General features: G+C 39.8%; 2 protein-coding genes across 2 annotated transcripts; one reads left to right on the top strand and one right to left on the bottom strand.

Moving 5' to 3' along the window:
* Window positions 1-318: 318 nt before the first annotated feature.
* On the bottom strand, window positions 319-7,828 carry atpaf2 (ATP synthase mitochondrial F1 complex assembly factor 2). The gene is made up of 8 exons (XM_037755615.1): window positions 7,420-7,828; window positions 6,802-6,846; window positions 5,708-5,856; window positions 4,393-4,490; window positions 3,797-3,877; window positions 3,561-3,673; window positions 3,201-3,316; window positions 319-1,258 (listed from the first exon to the last, which is right to left on the bottom strand). The coding sequence occupies exons 1-8, from the start codon at window positions 7,529-7,531 to the stop codon at window positions 1,121-1,123; spliced, it is 852 nt and encodes a 283-aa protein (XP_037611543.1). The 5' UTR covers window positions 7,532-7,828; the 3' UTR covers window positions 319-1,120.
* Window positions 7,829-9,161: 1,333 nt separating this feature from the next.
* On the top strand, window positions 9,162-14,709 carry LOC119479710 (glucose-induced degradation protein 4 homolog). The gene is made up of 6 exons (XM_037755616.1): window positions 9,162-9,546; window positions 9,913-9,972; window positions 10,610-10,717; window positions 10,812-10,913; window positions 11,013-11,143; window positions 13,227-14,709. Exons 1-6 carry the CDS (start codon window positions 9,253-9,255, stop codon window positions 13,288-13,290), a joined length of 759 nt encoding a protein of 252 aa, XP_037611544.1. The 5' UTR covers window positions 9,162-9,252; the 3' UTR covers window positions 13,291-14,709.
* The last annotated feature ends 255 nt before the right edge of the window (window positions 14,710-14,964 follow it).

Below are 14,964 nucleotides of genomic sequence, written 5' to 3'. Positions count from 1 at the left end.
GTGTATATTTTTTCTTTTCGGTATTTTTTTTCTAATTCAAAGGTTTTTCACCTAATGACTAATGGCTAATAATAATTTTAAATGAACTGAACTTTCAACTCAACCTACAAAATAAAGGGGGGAAAAAGGAAAAGCTGTTTGTCATTGAGTGGATTCCAGTTCAAAATCTTCGAGTGGATGTTTCAATCTCTCTCAAGTTGGGATACTGCACATATTTAAACAATAAGTTGACAATGACTGTAGCAGTATTCTGATATGAGATAATGTAGACATATTATTATGCACATGTGGTAATTCATTTTGACAGACATCTGTAAAAAAAGTATTTTTGCCTTGTTTGGGTTTTAATTCACAATAAACTTTTCTGACATTTTGCACATTTTTAGACAAACATGAGTTACTTTTCATTTAATTTAAACTGTAAGAGCAACAAAACCTTCAGCTTTTGTACATGAAAATGACTACTGGATGGGGGTGTAGTCTACCATTCCGCTAAAATTCAACTTTTTGTAGAAACAGAACTGTGCAGTGAGGATGATGAACAGGCTTTCTGTGTACAGCATTTAATCTTCCACCTCATTACCACACTAAAAATGTCAAAATACATACATGGGTAATGACAATCTTAAATTACAGAAATGAATTTGAATGCAGTATGTTTCACCTATTGCACCTACTACGGTTTACCATTACCAAACACTACAGGATAACATATGCGCTCAGCAGTATTTTAATGTGGCACACAGAGAAAGCAGACATGGAATTAACATTCCCCCACCAAACAGACAACAACATTAGTCACTATTCTCTTGAAACCATGCGCAGTGTCCAAAATGTCACGGATGAGTGAGAACCGACTGGAAACTCGGTGAGGGGTGGCACACTTGGCAGCTGCCACCTATCAACACTGCAAAAAGACAGCCAATGTTTTCACTGGTGTGAAATGACTCTATAACAGATCGCAGACAAAGCAGCTGTCACAGCTAAACAGAACAAACAGGATGTGATGTGTTTGTCTGAATGGATATAAAAGTGTGTTGCTTAGGGTGGTGGTGGTCTCAGTTTGAGGGCACATTTGACGTATGCTCACGGAGAGTTTTATGTTTTGAGCTTATCCTTCTCAGTCCTGCATAAGTTTGCGTTTGACAGTTGAACTCTCAGAGGTGAGGTGAACGAAAAGAGCTCCAGCGGCAGTTCGTGCCCTCAGCTCATACATGTCGTAGTCATGGGCCCACTCCACGTTTCCCCAGTGCTGAATCTGTGCAGGAACAAAAACATGATGTTAGAGGAATAAACAGAGAATAATAAGACTTTCGGCAGGAAGAGCAGAAGATCAACCTTCCTGTTTCTTAACCCATTTGTGCCCTCAACTGAAATTTTTTAATTCATTTGGTGGAAGTGTTCTCTTGGCTTGCCTATGCACAAACGTGAAGAAATTTTCAAATTCCATCAAATCCATCATATTTGGGCACATGGGAGTACTGTTTTTGCAATAGACTCCATTATATTTTATGAAAAACAGGAGTCCCATGTGCCCAAACACTAGATATAGAATGATAAGAAAATGGCTGTATCTCAGAAACTACAAGGAACACAATCAAGGTATCTATGAACTCATAACAAGTTGAAAATCAAAGATATGCATACATACACAGTAAAACAAATATTTCATATGGAAAACATTTAATAAACACAATGTTAGCATTTTTTCTAATTTTTCCTAAAATCCTGACTTTGACTATTAATAAAAGTGCAATTTTTCATGTGATCTAAAAAATTCAAAGTTGTCCTGTTAGATACTTGTTCAGAGTATGTTTATACTAAATCTCAAGACTTTTGACCAATCAGAACAACTGTTGTGGCATTTTTCTGTATCATACTAAATATAGTCTCTGGGCACAAATGGGTTAATTGTTACATTGAAGGCACTACTGTACATGCAGCAGTGCAAGATAGAAAAATCAAAAGTAAAGACATTTGTAGAACTTCTGTAAACAAGTTTAATCAAGACTCAGAAGAGCAAAGTCAGCGTCTACACTGCTTTGTACATTGTGTGCTACCAGGTTAGGTTTCATGGGGAATCTGATTGAAAACAGAAGAGGGTGCTGTTTTTCCTGAATTTAAATGAAGGAAACATTTTTGAGTTTCTTGCAATTACACTTCCAACATGTTTTTTTCTGCTCTTCAATGAAGCCACTGAAACCTTTGACTGAAGAAGCAAAGATTTTCTTTGCAAGAGAAGTACCGGGATTTCTGGGAAATGTGTTTATGAGTAACACCAGCACTAACAATGACACAGTGACACAAGATAGAGGCCACCAAGCATCTTGACCAATGTTTATGGTTATCATAGGAAATAAATAAGCTAAACAATACTAACTAAAACTAAAATTACCACCTCACGGTTGTATGCCTCAACCATTTTACCCTATTAGACATTTGTGGGAAATTGTCATTATTAGGATATAAATTCTTGAGTTATGGCTATAAACAACCAAAATAGAATCAGGTCATCCTTGAATCCAAGTGGACATTTGTGCGAAATTTTACTTTTGATGGGACGCACAAAGCAGTATGGTGTCTGATGCCGGCAAGTGAGGAGCAGGGAGAAGTTCAGACCATGGCATTTGTGGCGTAAAAGTCTGACCATCTCACCACCACGGTGAGTCTGATAATCTCACCATGGAAACCATGGGTCGGTAAAAGTCTGGTGACCACTTTTTTCTTTTCTTTTTTCTTCTTTACAAAAGCTTTGGGGTTTTGTTTTGTTTTTGAACAGTAACGTTACTGAACTAATAAGTATTTTTGTTAAATGACTTTGAACTGAGTTGTATTGGTAACTGTGTAATCCTGAAGTGGAGTTTTTGTTAAACGGACTGAACTGAGTTTCCTTATAAACTGAACTGAACTGGAATGAACTAAGAACTGTTTTTCTTTACCTACCGCCTTAATATAACCTTTGAAAATTGATTTGGTGGTCAGTTTATTTGATTTGAGCGTTTAATTCTGCTGTTTGCAATTGCCGGGGGTTTGATACTGACTTAACTTTTATTTTTTGGTTTAAACTTGATCAAATCGCTATAACATTCAGAAGAATGGACCGGATGGAAAGACGTACGTTCATACAGACGGACAACCAGAAAACATAATGCCTCTGACCAAAAAAAGTTGATGGAAAAACCATTCTTCTACTCTCCTACCTGGTATTCCTCCTCCAGTCTGGAGAGCAGCACAGCCTGTTCCACACTCAAATGTCTATCGATCATCCCCAATGACAACACAACAGACTTCAGCTGGGTGATCACGTACTCGAGCCCTGCACAAGAGAAACCACATTACTGTATAGCTCTGTCCTACTATTAATACTTATTACAATACTGTTTACCTAGGCTTAGGATTAAATATCACAACAATTACACTTATTTACAATTAGCACACAACCAAAACAAAAACTTTTCTAGACATATAATCTTGTCAGCACTACAGGTAAATCATCTAAATCATCAAAAAGCACATGATTGTTAAAAGTGCTTATCTTGATCACTTTGGAGATGTTTTACCTGTCAGGGACCAGAAGTTGTAAGATTTCAGATGTTGCCGTAACGTGTCTTTAGTTGCCTCTGGGATCTCAGGACCCAAAATACTGGACGAGGAGCCGATAGTGACATCATATCTGCAATTGAGTTGTGGGCGATAGAGACAATTAGGAAAGAGTTTAACATAGTAGCTACATTTACAAGGGCTATATATCGTTTTAACGCGCGTTGACTATGACAAAGGTTAATGCTGCTGTTACCTGTTTTCAATCCAGTGCAGCGGAGGGTCCCACTCATTCTTCTGTAGCTCAACCAAACCGTATGGCTCATCTACTCTGTAACTACACAAAACATAAACATTTAAAACCACAGCTGCAAGTAATTCACTTTTAACAATGTAAAAAAAAAACAAAAAAACCAACACCTAAATATCTCTGCAAATAACCAACAACATGTAAATACTAAGTCAACAAGATTGTCCAAATGCAGGACAGCATCTTTTCTGCAGCAATCAAGTCCAGGATAATATTATGTGACAAATAATCACAAATAATTTCATCCTATTGTTGTTGTCATTGTGTTGCTTTTCCTATGTCTTTCACAAACATGTTTTTTCAATTGAAAGGGTGTCACTTCATTAATAATATGGACATTTAATATCTATGTTGTCATTGTGTTGATCTTGTAAGAAATTAGCTATGGCTATATATATATATATATATATATATATATATATATAGATGTACAAAACACTGACTAAGTTATTGTTGTTATCCATATAGCGACAATAAAGCCCCGTTTTAAAAAGGATTCATTTCATAAAAAGGTTAAGTCAATAAGAAAATAAGTAGTTTACCAGACAGTATCAGTCTCCAGGAACTTCAGGGCAGCGCTGATCATTTGGTCCCTGTTACGTTCCGTGGGATTGTCCAGAGCTGTGTTGCACAGTGTAGTCTGCCGGAAGAGAGTACCCACATCACTCTTTCAGTTTGTTCTTAGTGGCAAGAAAAAAACTAAAAACATGACAAGAGCTTCATGGTAACTAGAATTACCGCCTCGTGATTGTATGGCTCTGCCAACTAGACAAGCTGCAGTTTACATCCAAGTCTGTCCAAAATGAAGAAATTTGCTCAAGTTGTCCCTGAGATATCGAAAGAATAGGACAGACGTGAGGTCACAGTGACCTTTGAGCACTAAAATCTAATCAGTTCAGGTTTGTGCCAAATTTGAAAAACGGAGACGGACAACCTGAAAACATAATGAAAATAATACAAAAAACTATTGCTAACAATGTTTTTTTCTGAGAAATCAGTTCACAGTTAGTTCTAGAGTAAACATCTCTGTGTCAATCTCTGTCTTGGTTGCAGCAGCTCATAAGATACAATCAATCAGGGCTTCTCATACTTTTTGGAAACCGTGACCAAGGGCTCTTCTCATTTCTCTATTTTGTGCCTCCTCGTCTCCTCTCTCCTTCTGCCTGTGACCCAGAAATCGATCTCAGCACGCCAACTTGAAGGATGTCTAAATATTCCTAAAATGCATCTTCAGGAGAGAGGAGTGAGGAGAAAGGAGGCTTGCTGGAGCAGCTATGGGCGAGGATGCACCGGTGTATCCTTTGCTGAGGTGTTTTCGTCACCTGTGATGTATAAAAGAGGCGTGACACACAGCTGGAATATACAAACGTTGTGAATTGATATAAAAGTAAATATATAAGTTATATAAATTGTCATGAACACTTGTGCTCATCTGACAGAGATCATAAAATACAGCGGTAAAGCAAAACAGCTGATGCAGCTGTGCCACACGTCATTTTTAATTGACAGCTCCGAAGCATGGATGTCTCATTTTGTTGTATTCTTGTTGCCTCGACTCCTCTCTCCTCGCGTCTCTTCCTCACCTCCTCTGTTCACATCCCCTAGATGGGACTAAGAGGTGAAGAGAGGAGGCGAGGAAAGGATATGAGGATGTACAAACTGAGAAATGAGAAGAGTGGCTATTTTTCTGGTCCCAAATTCTCACCACCTTCCCACAAGAATAACTGTCAAGTTGTCATCACATGTCAAATAGCATATGGCACATTTTCCAATAGCATGGAGGGAGCTCCAAATGTATGATGTATGTAATAGAAAACACATTAACCATCCCCCCCAGTTCCCGGTCAAAGGTCATACCAGGTGCATAGTGTAGAATTTGAGTGTGTCCCTTTGAGCATCCCACTCGGTTGCCACGGCGATGGCCAGGACTTCATTTGGCGCTGTGAACAGCTTCCCTCCAGGAGTTTTCAGTTTTCTTCTGTCTAGGTTTATTTCATATAAACCACCTAAATGAAAATTGGAAATATTAATTAAGCAGGGGACTGAAACAGATAGAGAAGGAACAAATAAACCATTATCTTTATATAAAAAAAACATTAAATGTGCTCTAATTACAAAAAATAAAGCTAGTACAGACGCTTTCCACAATGGAGAACACTTTTTTTCCCCTCCAAATTAACTTAGTATCCCCAATCAATCACAGAATCATGCTGCCATACTTGACCTACAGCAGGGGTCAGTGACCTTTACTATAAAAAGAACCATTTTAGGCGAAAAAAAAAAAAAATCTGTCTGGAGCCACAAAACATTTGAGCATTGTGATGATGGTAACACAGTTTATAGTCTAAGTATATAGTATATAAGTCTAATGCAGTAGGGCCAAAGTGCAAATGTACTACGGAATATTAGGGCCACATTGAGGGGAAAAACATCTGAGATTTCCAGAATAAAGTCATAATATTACGAGAAAAAAAATCCTAATTTTACTGGAAAAAAAAGTCGTACTATTACGAGAATAAAGTCATAACTTTACGAGAAAAAAGTCGTAATATTACGAGAATAAAGTCATAACTTTACGAGAAAAAAAGAAAATAACACGTAAAATTAGTACTCTATAATATTAGGACTTTATTCTCACAATACTACAACTTTTTTTCTCGTAAACCTATGACTTTATTTTCATAATATTATGAATTTATTCTCGAAATCTCAGATTTATTTTTTTCCTCAATGTGGCCCTAATTCTCCATCGTACCATAGACCTACAACAATGATAGATAAAAAATGAAAAACATAAACATAAAAAACAGGTATTCTTATTATTATTTCCACTATTTATTTTTTTTTTAATCCAAAAAGAGGCTCTGGAGAGGAGCTAAAGAGCCACATGTGGCTCTGAAGCTGCAGGTTGCTGACCCCTGACCTACAGTAGAGTGACATTTGACACTTACCTTCACCTTGGGATATACTGACATCTTTATAAAATCTTTTTCTTTCTGGAAAAAAAGCAGAACACATCACATCAGTCAACACTCAACACAACAAGGTTAAGTTATACAATGTATTGCTGCAGCAATTCAACATAACCATAACCACATTTAAAGGACGTTAAAGAGGGACACAAATACCCCACACCTCACCTCCATACCATTATTGACACACAGTGCACCTGAACTGAATGGACTGTAATGCTGTGCAATATGCTGCCTTCCACTGTGGAATAGTCTGAAATATATTAATTATTTCTTTTTGTAAATATTTTTGAGAGTTACAAGTTCTTTTAATATGGTCATGGAGCATATATATATACTGTATATCTGTATTCTGGGGTATCGTTCCTATGCAGAGGGTAGTTTAGTTTATTTATTGACTACACTGAGAACGTTTTATATTTTAATAATTATAATTATTTATTGTGTCGAGTTGAATTTGCTACTTATTTTGTACTGTAATTACCTTGTGTCTTTTCTACCTTTTTTCTTTTCTTAAAGCTGACTTCTAATGTACTTATATTAGGTGCAAATGGCAAATAAAACTCTTGAATCTTGAACATTGATTATGTATCTTACCTGCTGCGGCTGCGGAGTGTTTCAAAGCTAATTGCTGACTTCTTGGGCACACTTTATTGGCAGAAAGGATGTTTCCAAACCGACTCTGAAGTCTAACAAGGCTCCTAAACATAGCTGCAGTGATGTGGGGATGTAATGTTGTGAAGAAGAAGCTAGCTGACAGGCTATAGGCGACCTGTTCGTTTCTGACCGCAGCTCGTTAATACATTAAATGCCACATATGTATACGTGTGAATGTTTTTCGTAATAGCATTAATGCGTGTTTATACTGTAACTGGCTAACTGTATAAAGTTGCTATGTTTCAATTCATATTTCCATCCTTTAGCTTTCACAGAGCTGCTCCTCCTGTGTTCAAAAACACGCGTGTGTGACCTTCTGTGATGTGTTGGTTGCGAACGAACTGGTTCAAAGAGCCGGCTCTTTCAAGTGAACGCGTACAGTAGAACCGGCTCCTGTCCGAGAGCCGTTTTTTTCCTCTTTATTTAAAGGGACTGTTTGTAACTTTTTAAGCGTATAAATGTAGTGGGTCGGCACACATGCGCGTTTGCATATGCGCGCTCGCGTGTGGCCGGAGCCTCGTCTCCGCTGCCTGCTCTCCTTCACTCAGACAGCGCGCGCGTCCTCGCTGTCTAGCTCCACCTCTAGATGTGAACGCGCGCTCACTACACACTGCAGAAGAGTTAGTTTAGCTCTGAGAATATCTAGTGAATATAGAGTGGACGTTTGTGCTGAAATAAATGCTCCAGCTCCTCCAGATCAACAGAGGTTTTCCGTGTCTTGTGAAGTGACGGGGCTCCTCAACGAGTTTCGTTATCGTCTCGTTACCGACCGGGTGCCGGTGTCTTCGGCTGCCGGCTGCGGTCGGGAGGCGATAACGTAACTCGTTGAGGAGCCCCGCTGCTGAAGCCTGCACTGAGCAGGAAAAGCCAACACTAGGATCAGCATTGATTCATGGATAGACCTTCGTCTGGTCTACTAACATTACTGCCAAGCAGCTGAAATATAGAGTGATATTGTGGTTTTAGCTGACGTCTGTCGCCTCACTGTTTTGAGCGATGCTCATTCATGTCTATGTAGAGCGAGCAAGCGCGAGCTCGACGCTGACTTTCGTTGATTTCAAGGCCACAGGTGTCGCTGTTAAGCAGCATTTCGGAATCTTACAAATAGTCCCTTTAATTCAAGGCAGAATAATAGGACGATCTTCTCCGAAAAGGTCTACAGGTACAGAGCAGGAGGGAGAGGAGGAGAGACAGAGAGAGAGGAGTGCGGTGCGCGAATAGCAGACAAGATGAGTGACAGTTGGAAACGAAGCAGCATGTAAAATTATGATATTCTGGAAATTATAAGGTTTAGTATAATTATATTGAATAATTTAATTGATATATGTGCACACATACTAATCATAGGTCAAAACAACGCTAAATTTGGCTGAATTATAATAAGGCAGAAGTGGTAAAATGAAGAACCGTTTGGGAGCCGAAAGAGCCGGCTCTTCTTTGGTGATCTGAGCCAAATGATCTGGCTCACTAAAAAGAGCCGAAATTCCCATCACCAGTGACCTTCTGTGCTTGAAAGATACATAAAGTTTTAATAGTTGGGAAGTGTAGTTTTTAAAGTGCTTCTACGCACTGTAACACAGCAAGGAAGAAACTACAATAAAATATTCCCATAAAGCCTTGCGCGAGTGTAACCAATGAGCGTTGAGGATGTTACCAGGGTAAACTCAGTTGGCCAATCAGAGGGGCGGATTCTGCTGCTCCGAAGTCCACATACTTTTCTGGAAGCTTGGCGCCTGGTAAACTAAACTGTGGAGGAATCGGGGGGGATTTTGGATGTTGGGTGGACCTCTTAAGTCCTCTCCCAGCTCCTTCGTAGACACCGACAGAGTCCCATCGCTCAGACAGGCAGTAATTGACCCCGGTCGGTCGGGAGCCATGCCTGTCCCCGCTGGATACCTCAGCGACTCCCCCGCCGCGGCCTTCGCATCCTCGGCCTCGCTTCTCCCACCGCCGCCGATAAACACCCAGCAGCCCGGCGTTGTCACCTCGCTGCTGTACAGCGGCTCCAGGTTCAGGGGCCACCAGAAGAGCAAAGGGAACTCTTACGACGTGGAGGTTGTGTTGCAGGTGATGAGGTTATTTTACTACTCGGGGCCAGCTGTCAGGGGCGTTTTGTTGATCTGTCAGATGATTGACAGCTGGGAAATCAATGAGCTCTGGCCTGTGGTTGAGTAACTCGACTAGCTAGATGTTTACTAGCCTTTTCAGCCATAAAGAGACATATATAGTTTAATGTTCTAATCAAAAATGCTTATTTATAGAGGTTTAATCATGCTGCATTTGTTGGAAGAGCTTCACAAAACCTGCAGGTTTATGGCTGTTCTGTGTGAGAGAAGATATGCTATAACATCATACAACATGCATTGCCACTTAGTGTCATTTGAAAGTAGAGGAAACCACAGATCTAAAGTTTATTGTGTTTTCTTTTTTAAGCATGTCACCATGGAGGATTCCTACTTGTGTGGTTACCTGAAGATAAAGGGGCTGACTGAGGTGAGAGGAGTACTTTTTGTGTTTGTGATCTTTTGAAGACGCTGGTTGATATTATAGATGGTGTCATGTCAATGGACTTGCATTTATACAGCGCTTTTCTAGTCTTCCGACCACTCAAAGCTCTTTACACTACATGTCAGCATTCATACACACACTGATGGCAGAGGCTGCTAAGGTACCAGCTTTGCCCATCAATATCTGATCTAAATACTCATTCACACACCGATGGCTATGCCTTCGGGAGCAATTTGGGGTTAAGTGTCTTGCTCAAGGACACATTGACATGTGACCCTGAGCAGCCGGCGATCGAACCACCGACCTTCCGATTGGTGGACGACCTGCTCTACCCTCTGACACACAGCCACAGCCGCCCAGATTCAGCTGTCCCATTGTACAAAACTGTATATCATAGTTTACAGTGTCATATAAATCCCACAATGTATTTCCGAAGTCACTTTCTACCCTAGAACTTGTTATGGGGATGAAAACATTGAACTGACAGACAGACTAACCATTATTGGTTGTGACATTCTTTCACGTACAAAGAGAAGAAAAAGACAAAACAGCTTGTATTATATTGACTGCACCAGAGCAAACAAAAACACCACTGTTTTTCTGTCACGGTTCACTCTCACAGGAGTACCCAACCCTGACCACGTTCTTCGCTGGAGAGATCATCAGCAGGAAGCGACCGTTTCTAACCCGGAAATGGGATGCAGATGAGGATGTGGATCGTAAGCACTGGGTAAGGTGAAAGCTTCATATCGTAATTTACACAAGTGCTCTATACGGCAGGCTGGTTTACCTTAACGCAATCCTTTTTACTTTTTGTGTCAAAGGGCAAGTTCCAGGCTTTCTACCAGTATGCAAAAACATTCAACTCGGACGATTTTGACTACGAGGATCTGAAGAATTCTGACTATATTTTCATGAGGTGGAAGGTAAGGTGCTGCCTAAATTGAGCCTGGCCATGTGTTATATGTAGTAAGTCTCCTCTGAAATGCAGCTGCTGCTATTTCTCACCCTGTCCGTCCCCGCAGGAGCAGTTCCTGGTCCCTGACCACACAATAAAAGACATCAGCGGAGCTTCCTTTGCTGGATTCTACTACATATGCTTCCAGAAATCCACAGCAACCATCGAGGGCTACTACTATCACAGGAGCTCTGAATGGTAACGCAACACAACACTAGTTACTGTGAGGTGAAGTGGAGTCATTTTTAGGAATTAGCAGACTTGTTAAAGAAAGGTTTCGGGATCAAAGCCCAGACCAGCTTGGAGATCTGGTTGGGGAAAATCCTCAACAGGCACAATTTCCAGCCTTCTGCAGCTTCTGTCAAGGTGCCCTTAATTCAAAATTTCCCCCTCGCTCAGATGATTAGCAGATGATGAATGTGGCTTTTCGGACAGCTCCAAGTTAAACTGTGTGTAACCTTATATGAATGAAGCAGAACAATCTAACGGTTCAGTTTGTTGCGTTTGATTTCTATGGTCGTACTGCCTGGTTTCAAGCGAACTGAGGCCTTCTTGCACTCTATCTTTTCATTTTCATTTGGCATTCCTTTCAACTCCCTCTGCACATAATGGTTTGGCTATTGTTACAAAAGCCCTCTGATTTCATTCCATTCGGCATTTTTCTATTCCCTTCTCTGACCAAATACTTGGAAGCAGTTTAGTTTCCCTCTCTGATCACAGAATACCTCTTATTTTATGTTGTTTTTCCAAAAGTGGAAAATTATTAACAGCCAGCGCTTATGTCATACTTGCTATGATGTTGGCATTATTGTGAGGACTGAAAACAGTATTAACTGCAATGTGAATGTTGTTATGGACTTATAAATAGCTTGTTTATTGGATCGACTGCCTTTTACCACCTCTGGTGCGAACTCTGCAAACCACACATGACGAAAAAGCTGAATATGAGCATCAGTCCAGACTGTGGTTTTGCCCTCCATTCATTTTGTTTTTCAAGTATAATTAACTATTGGCTTTCAGATGTCAACATCCATCTTTTTATTCCAGTATAGCCTTTCCTTTTGGGGTTGTTTTTGACAAACTGGACTGCAGTTGTGGCGGAAGATTCAAGTGAAGCCAATTTATTCACATTTTAAAGCAACAAACGAAATGAATGATGAACCAACGTGAAGGAGTAAATGCTTCAGACTTTAAATATATTCCAAACATGATTGATGTGAACATGGCCTCATTTAGTTTTCACTGGTAAAATAAATAGGTAATGGTGTTCCTGAAGCAGTGTGCTGCAGTTGTTACAGTACTTATCATTGCTATTCAGTGAAAACCACGTATCTCAGATTTTGGTGATTTTTTTTCAGATAAACTGATAGTTTAAGTATTCCTTCCCTGGTTGAAAAAAAAGGGTCTTTATTGGTGCTAAATACGGGATTGGGAGCATTTCTATTGCCTCTCAACGGTGAGCCAGCAGCTTGCAGTTAACAGCACTAACAGTGCAAAAAATGGCGAAAGTGCCGACAGAGATAACGGTGTTTACCTGAGGGTTAACCGGTGGGGTGCTACGCTTGTGTGACGACTCAGACGCTTGGCCTCCGGTTAGCAGCATGGGCGGTTTAATACAACAGCAAACAGTCCTCCAGCTACAGAAATACAACAGAAGAGCAAATGGTATATGTATTTTCTGCGCAACTAAACAAACTCTCATAGTTTTAATAGATATGTAAGTCAGTAGTCTGCCTTTTTCACATCATGCTGTGAGCGACCGCGATCTGATTTCATGCTGCAAAGTACGTAGTTCTGGCAGCTGGAGGTGTGCAGCCTGTCACCTGCAGCTGTTCCGGTTCCCTCGTCTCAAAGTCAATGGGTTTTTTGAATGTTTTAAGTTAGATAAAAGCCTCGCTGTGTTTCGCCAGTTGAGTGCTATTAATGTTCTAATATGGTGTAAAGAGAGTGAACAGTAAACAGTGAGGCTGATATCAATGAGATAAAATTACACAACATGCATGTCGTGCATGTGATGGCAGTTTGAATCCAGTGTGGGAATGGCGGACTCCACCACTAACAATTATAACTAATATTTAAGTATCAAATATTATAGTATTATATAGTATTATAGTATCAAAAAAGTGGTTGTATTTCATTACAAACCTGTCTTTAAACTAAATAAATCACCACAAACTATTTCAACTGACAAATGCTGTATCACAAAGCTGAAAACAGGCTTATGCCATGTACTTCTAACACATATACATATCCTAACATATACTGTGTTGTCACATTGCAGGTACCAGTCTCTAAACCTCACCCACGTTCCCGAGCACAGTGCAGCCATCTATGAGTTCCGGTGACCCCGGCCGGCATCGTGGATCTTTTTTTGATGGACAGAGACTTGAGGCAAAGCAGAGGTTTGCTGATGCTACTGAGGATGAAAAAGGAGAACGACTAGGGATGAGAATTTTGGCTTTGGAGAAGTGCAAAACTCTTACATGTTCTCAATAAGTGGACGGACAGCGGAGTGACCAGTGGACGGGATATCGGACAGATGAATGTAAGGATGAGATGAGAAGAAAGAAAGGAGGAAGTGCAGGTCTGCTCCCTGGCTGGAGCTTGTAAAGTTAGAACCAGCAGCAGAGACTGGGTGTGGCTCATATAGTGTACCCCTTTCTTCATTCGTTTTAACGTCTGGTTTTAAAAAACGCTTGGCGCAGTATCTCGAGACACTTTATAAGCTGAGTTGGGAATTCCCCCTTCTTGTTTTTGCAAATAGAAACGTCTCCAGCTTTTATCCAGCCGATGCTGAGTGAGCGACACAAACACATTTGACTGCCGTCGGACAAGGATTCCTCTGAGGAGTCTGCTCTCATAAACACCATCTCTAAAAAAGTAAATCGCCAAGTCTGTGTGGAAGAAAAGCAAAAAGAGAAGTTTGGGTTCATGATTGATTGGAGCTTTAATCAGCCCATAAGCTAGAATGACAGTATTTTTTTTAATTTTTTTTTTTTTAAAGCTAAGCTGGTTCTTTGTTTGCCTGCCAAGAGGATAGTTTATTTTACTCTAAATGGATGCAGAGTGTCACTTTTAAAGGCTACAATGTGAGTGACACAAAATGAGCTTTCCCCCCATGTTCATACAACTACTTGGGAGATTATTACCACGTGTGATTGCTGTGGATCTTGTTCTATTGAGTTACATTTGCACAAAGATGGACTATATGTTACTAATGCTTGCAGTCAGGATTTTACACTCACGTGCCCTAGTACACAAGGTGACAGGTCAAGATTTTTGACTGTTTTTTAAGGGTTTGACTGTGCGGGGAGTTCAGAGCCAAAACAATCACATACAAGTATTCAAAAAAAGAGAGTATTTTACTCGGCACTCTGCATTAAACAAAGAGCTTTTTATTCCCTCATTTGTCATTTTAAATTAAGATCCCCACTATCCCTACATTTCTGTTCCCTCGACTATGCAACACTTTCAACATAGCACTCTCCAAACATAAAACCTGCAGTTTTCAGAGACAAAATTTTATTCTATCCTTATAGTATATGAAAAAAAAAAAAGAATCTATCTTCATTAAAGGAAATATTTTTGTTAAATTGCTTATGAAAACACTCCCTAATCATGTTCCCTTCCCATGTGATGGTGCCATCTTTCTAAAGCTTATCAGAGTTGTATTATAACAGTGTGTTTGTTTGAGAATAAGCCTGGATTTGATTGACGGTGTGACTGTAAAGAATGGATTTTAAAAAAAATCATATCAAAACACCTTTCACTGTGTCTTGCTTGTTTGACCAATTTACTGCATCATGTTTTTAAGTGATATTTTCACAACTCACCTCATGTTAATTATCAAGTTATTTACTCATTTTAAAGACTAAAACCAACTGTGCATCGTATACAGTTAAACAACATTTAAAGTATTTGTCAACACTCTCGAAAAAAGCATTTCCTCAAATAATAAACTTGATAGTGTGCTTAAATGCAAAAGGAGCGTCCTGATGCTGCTCCTAGTTGAACATTTA

Source organism: Sebastes umbrosus, chromosome 20 (genome assembly GCF_015220745.1).
Source record: "Sebastes umbrosus isolate fSebUmb1 chromosome 20, fSebUmb1.pri, whole genome shotgun sequence".
Lineage (NCBI taxonomy): Eukaryota > Metazoa > Chordata > Actinopteri > Perciformes > Sebastidae > Sebastes > Sebastes umbrosus.
Note: the sequence above shows the minus strand (reverse complement) of the source record. Positions and strands in the feature narration are given on the sequence as shown.

Bases quoted from the DNA above. Each gene is read 5' to 3' on its own strand.
- atpaf2 (XM_037755615.1), bottom strand. From the start codon at position 7,531: ATGTTTAGGAGCCTTGTTAGACTTCAGAGTCGGTTTGGAAACATCCTT. The intron at 4,491-5,707 runs GTATGACCTTTG...CTCTTCCGGCAG, and splicing joins AATTCTACACTATGCACCTG to ACTACACTGTGCAACACAGC. The intron at 3,317-3,560 runs GTAAAACATCTC...TCTCTTGTGCAG, and splicing joins CAACTTCTGGTCCCTGACAG to GGCTCGAGTACGTGATCACC.
- LOC119479710 (XM_037755616.1), top strand. From the start codon at position 9,253: ATGTTGGGTGGACCTCTTAAGTCCTCTCCCAGCTCCTTCGTAGACACC. The intron at 9,547-9,912 runs GTGATGAGGTTA...TTCTTTTTTAAG, and splicing joins ACGTGGAGGTTGTGTTGCAG to CATGTCACCATGGAGGATTC. The intron at 10,914-11,012 runs GTAAGGTGCTGC...CCGTCCCCGCAG, and splicing joins ATATTTTCATGAGGTGGAAG to GAGCAGTTCCTGGTCCCTGA.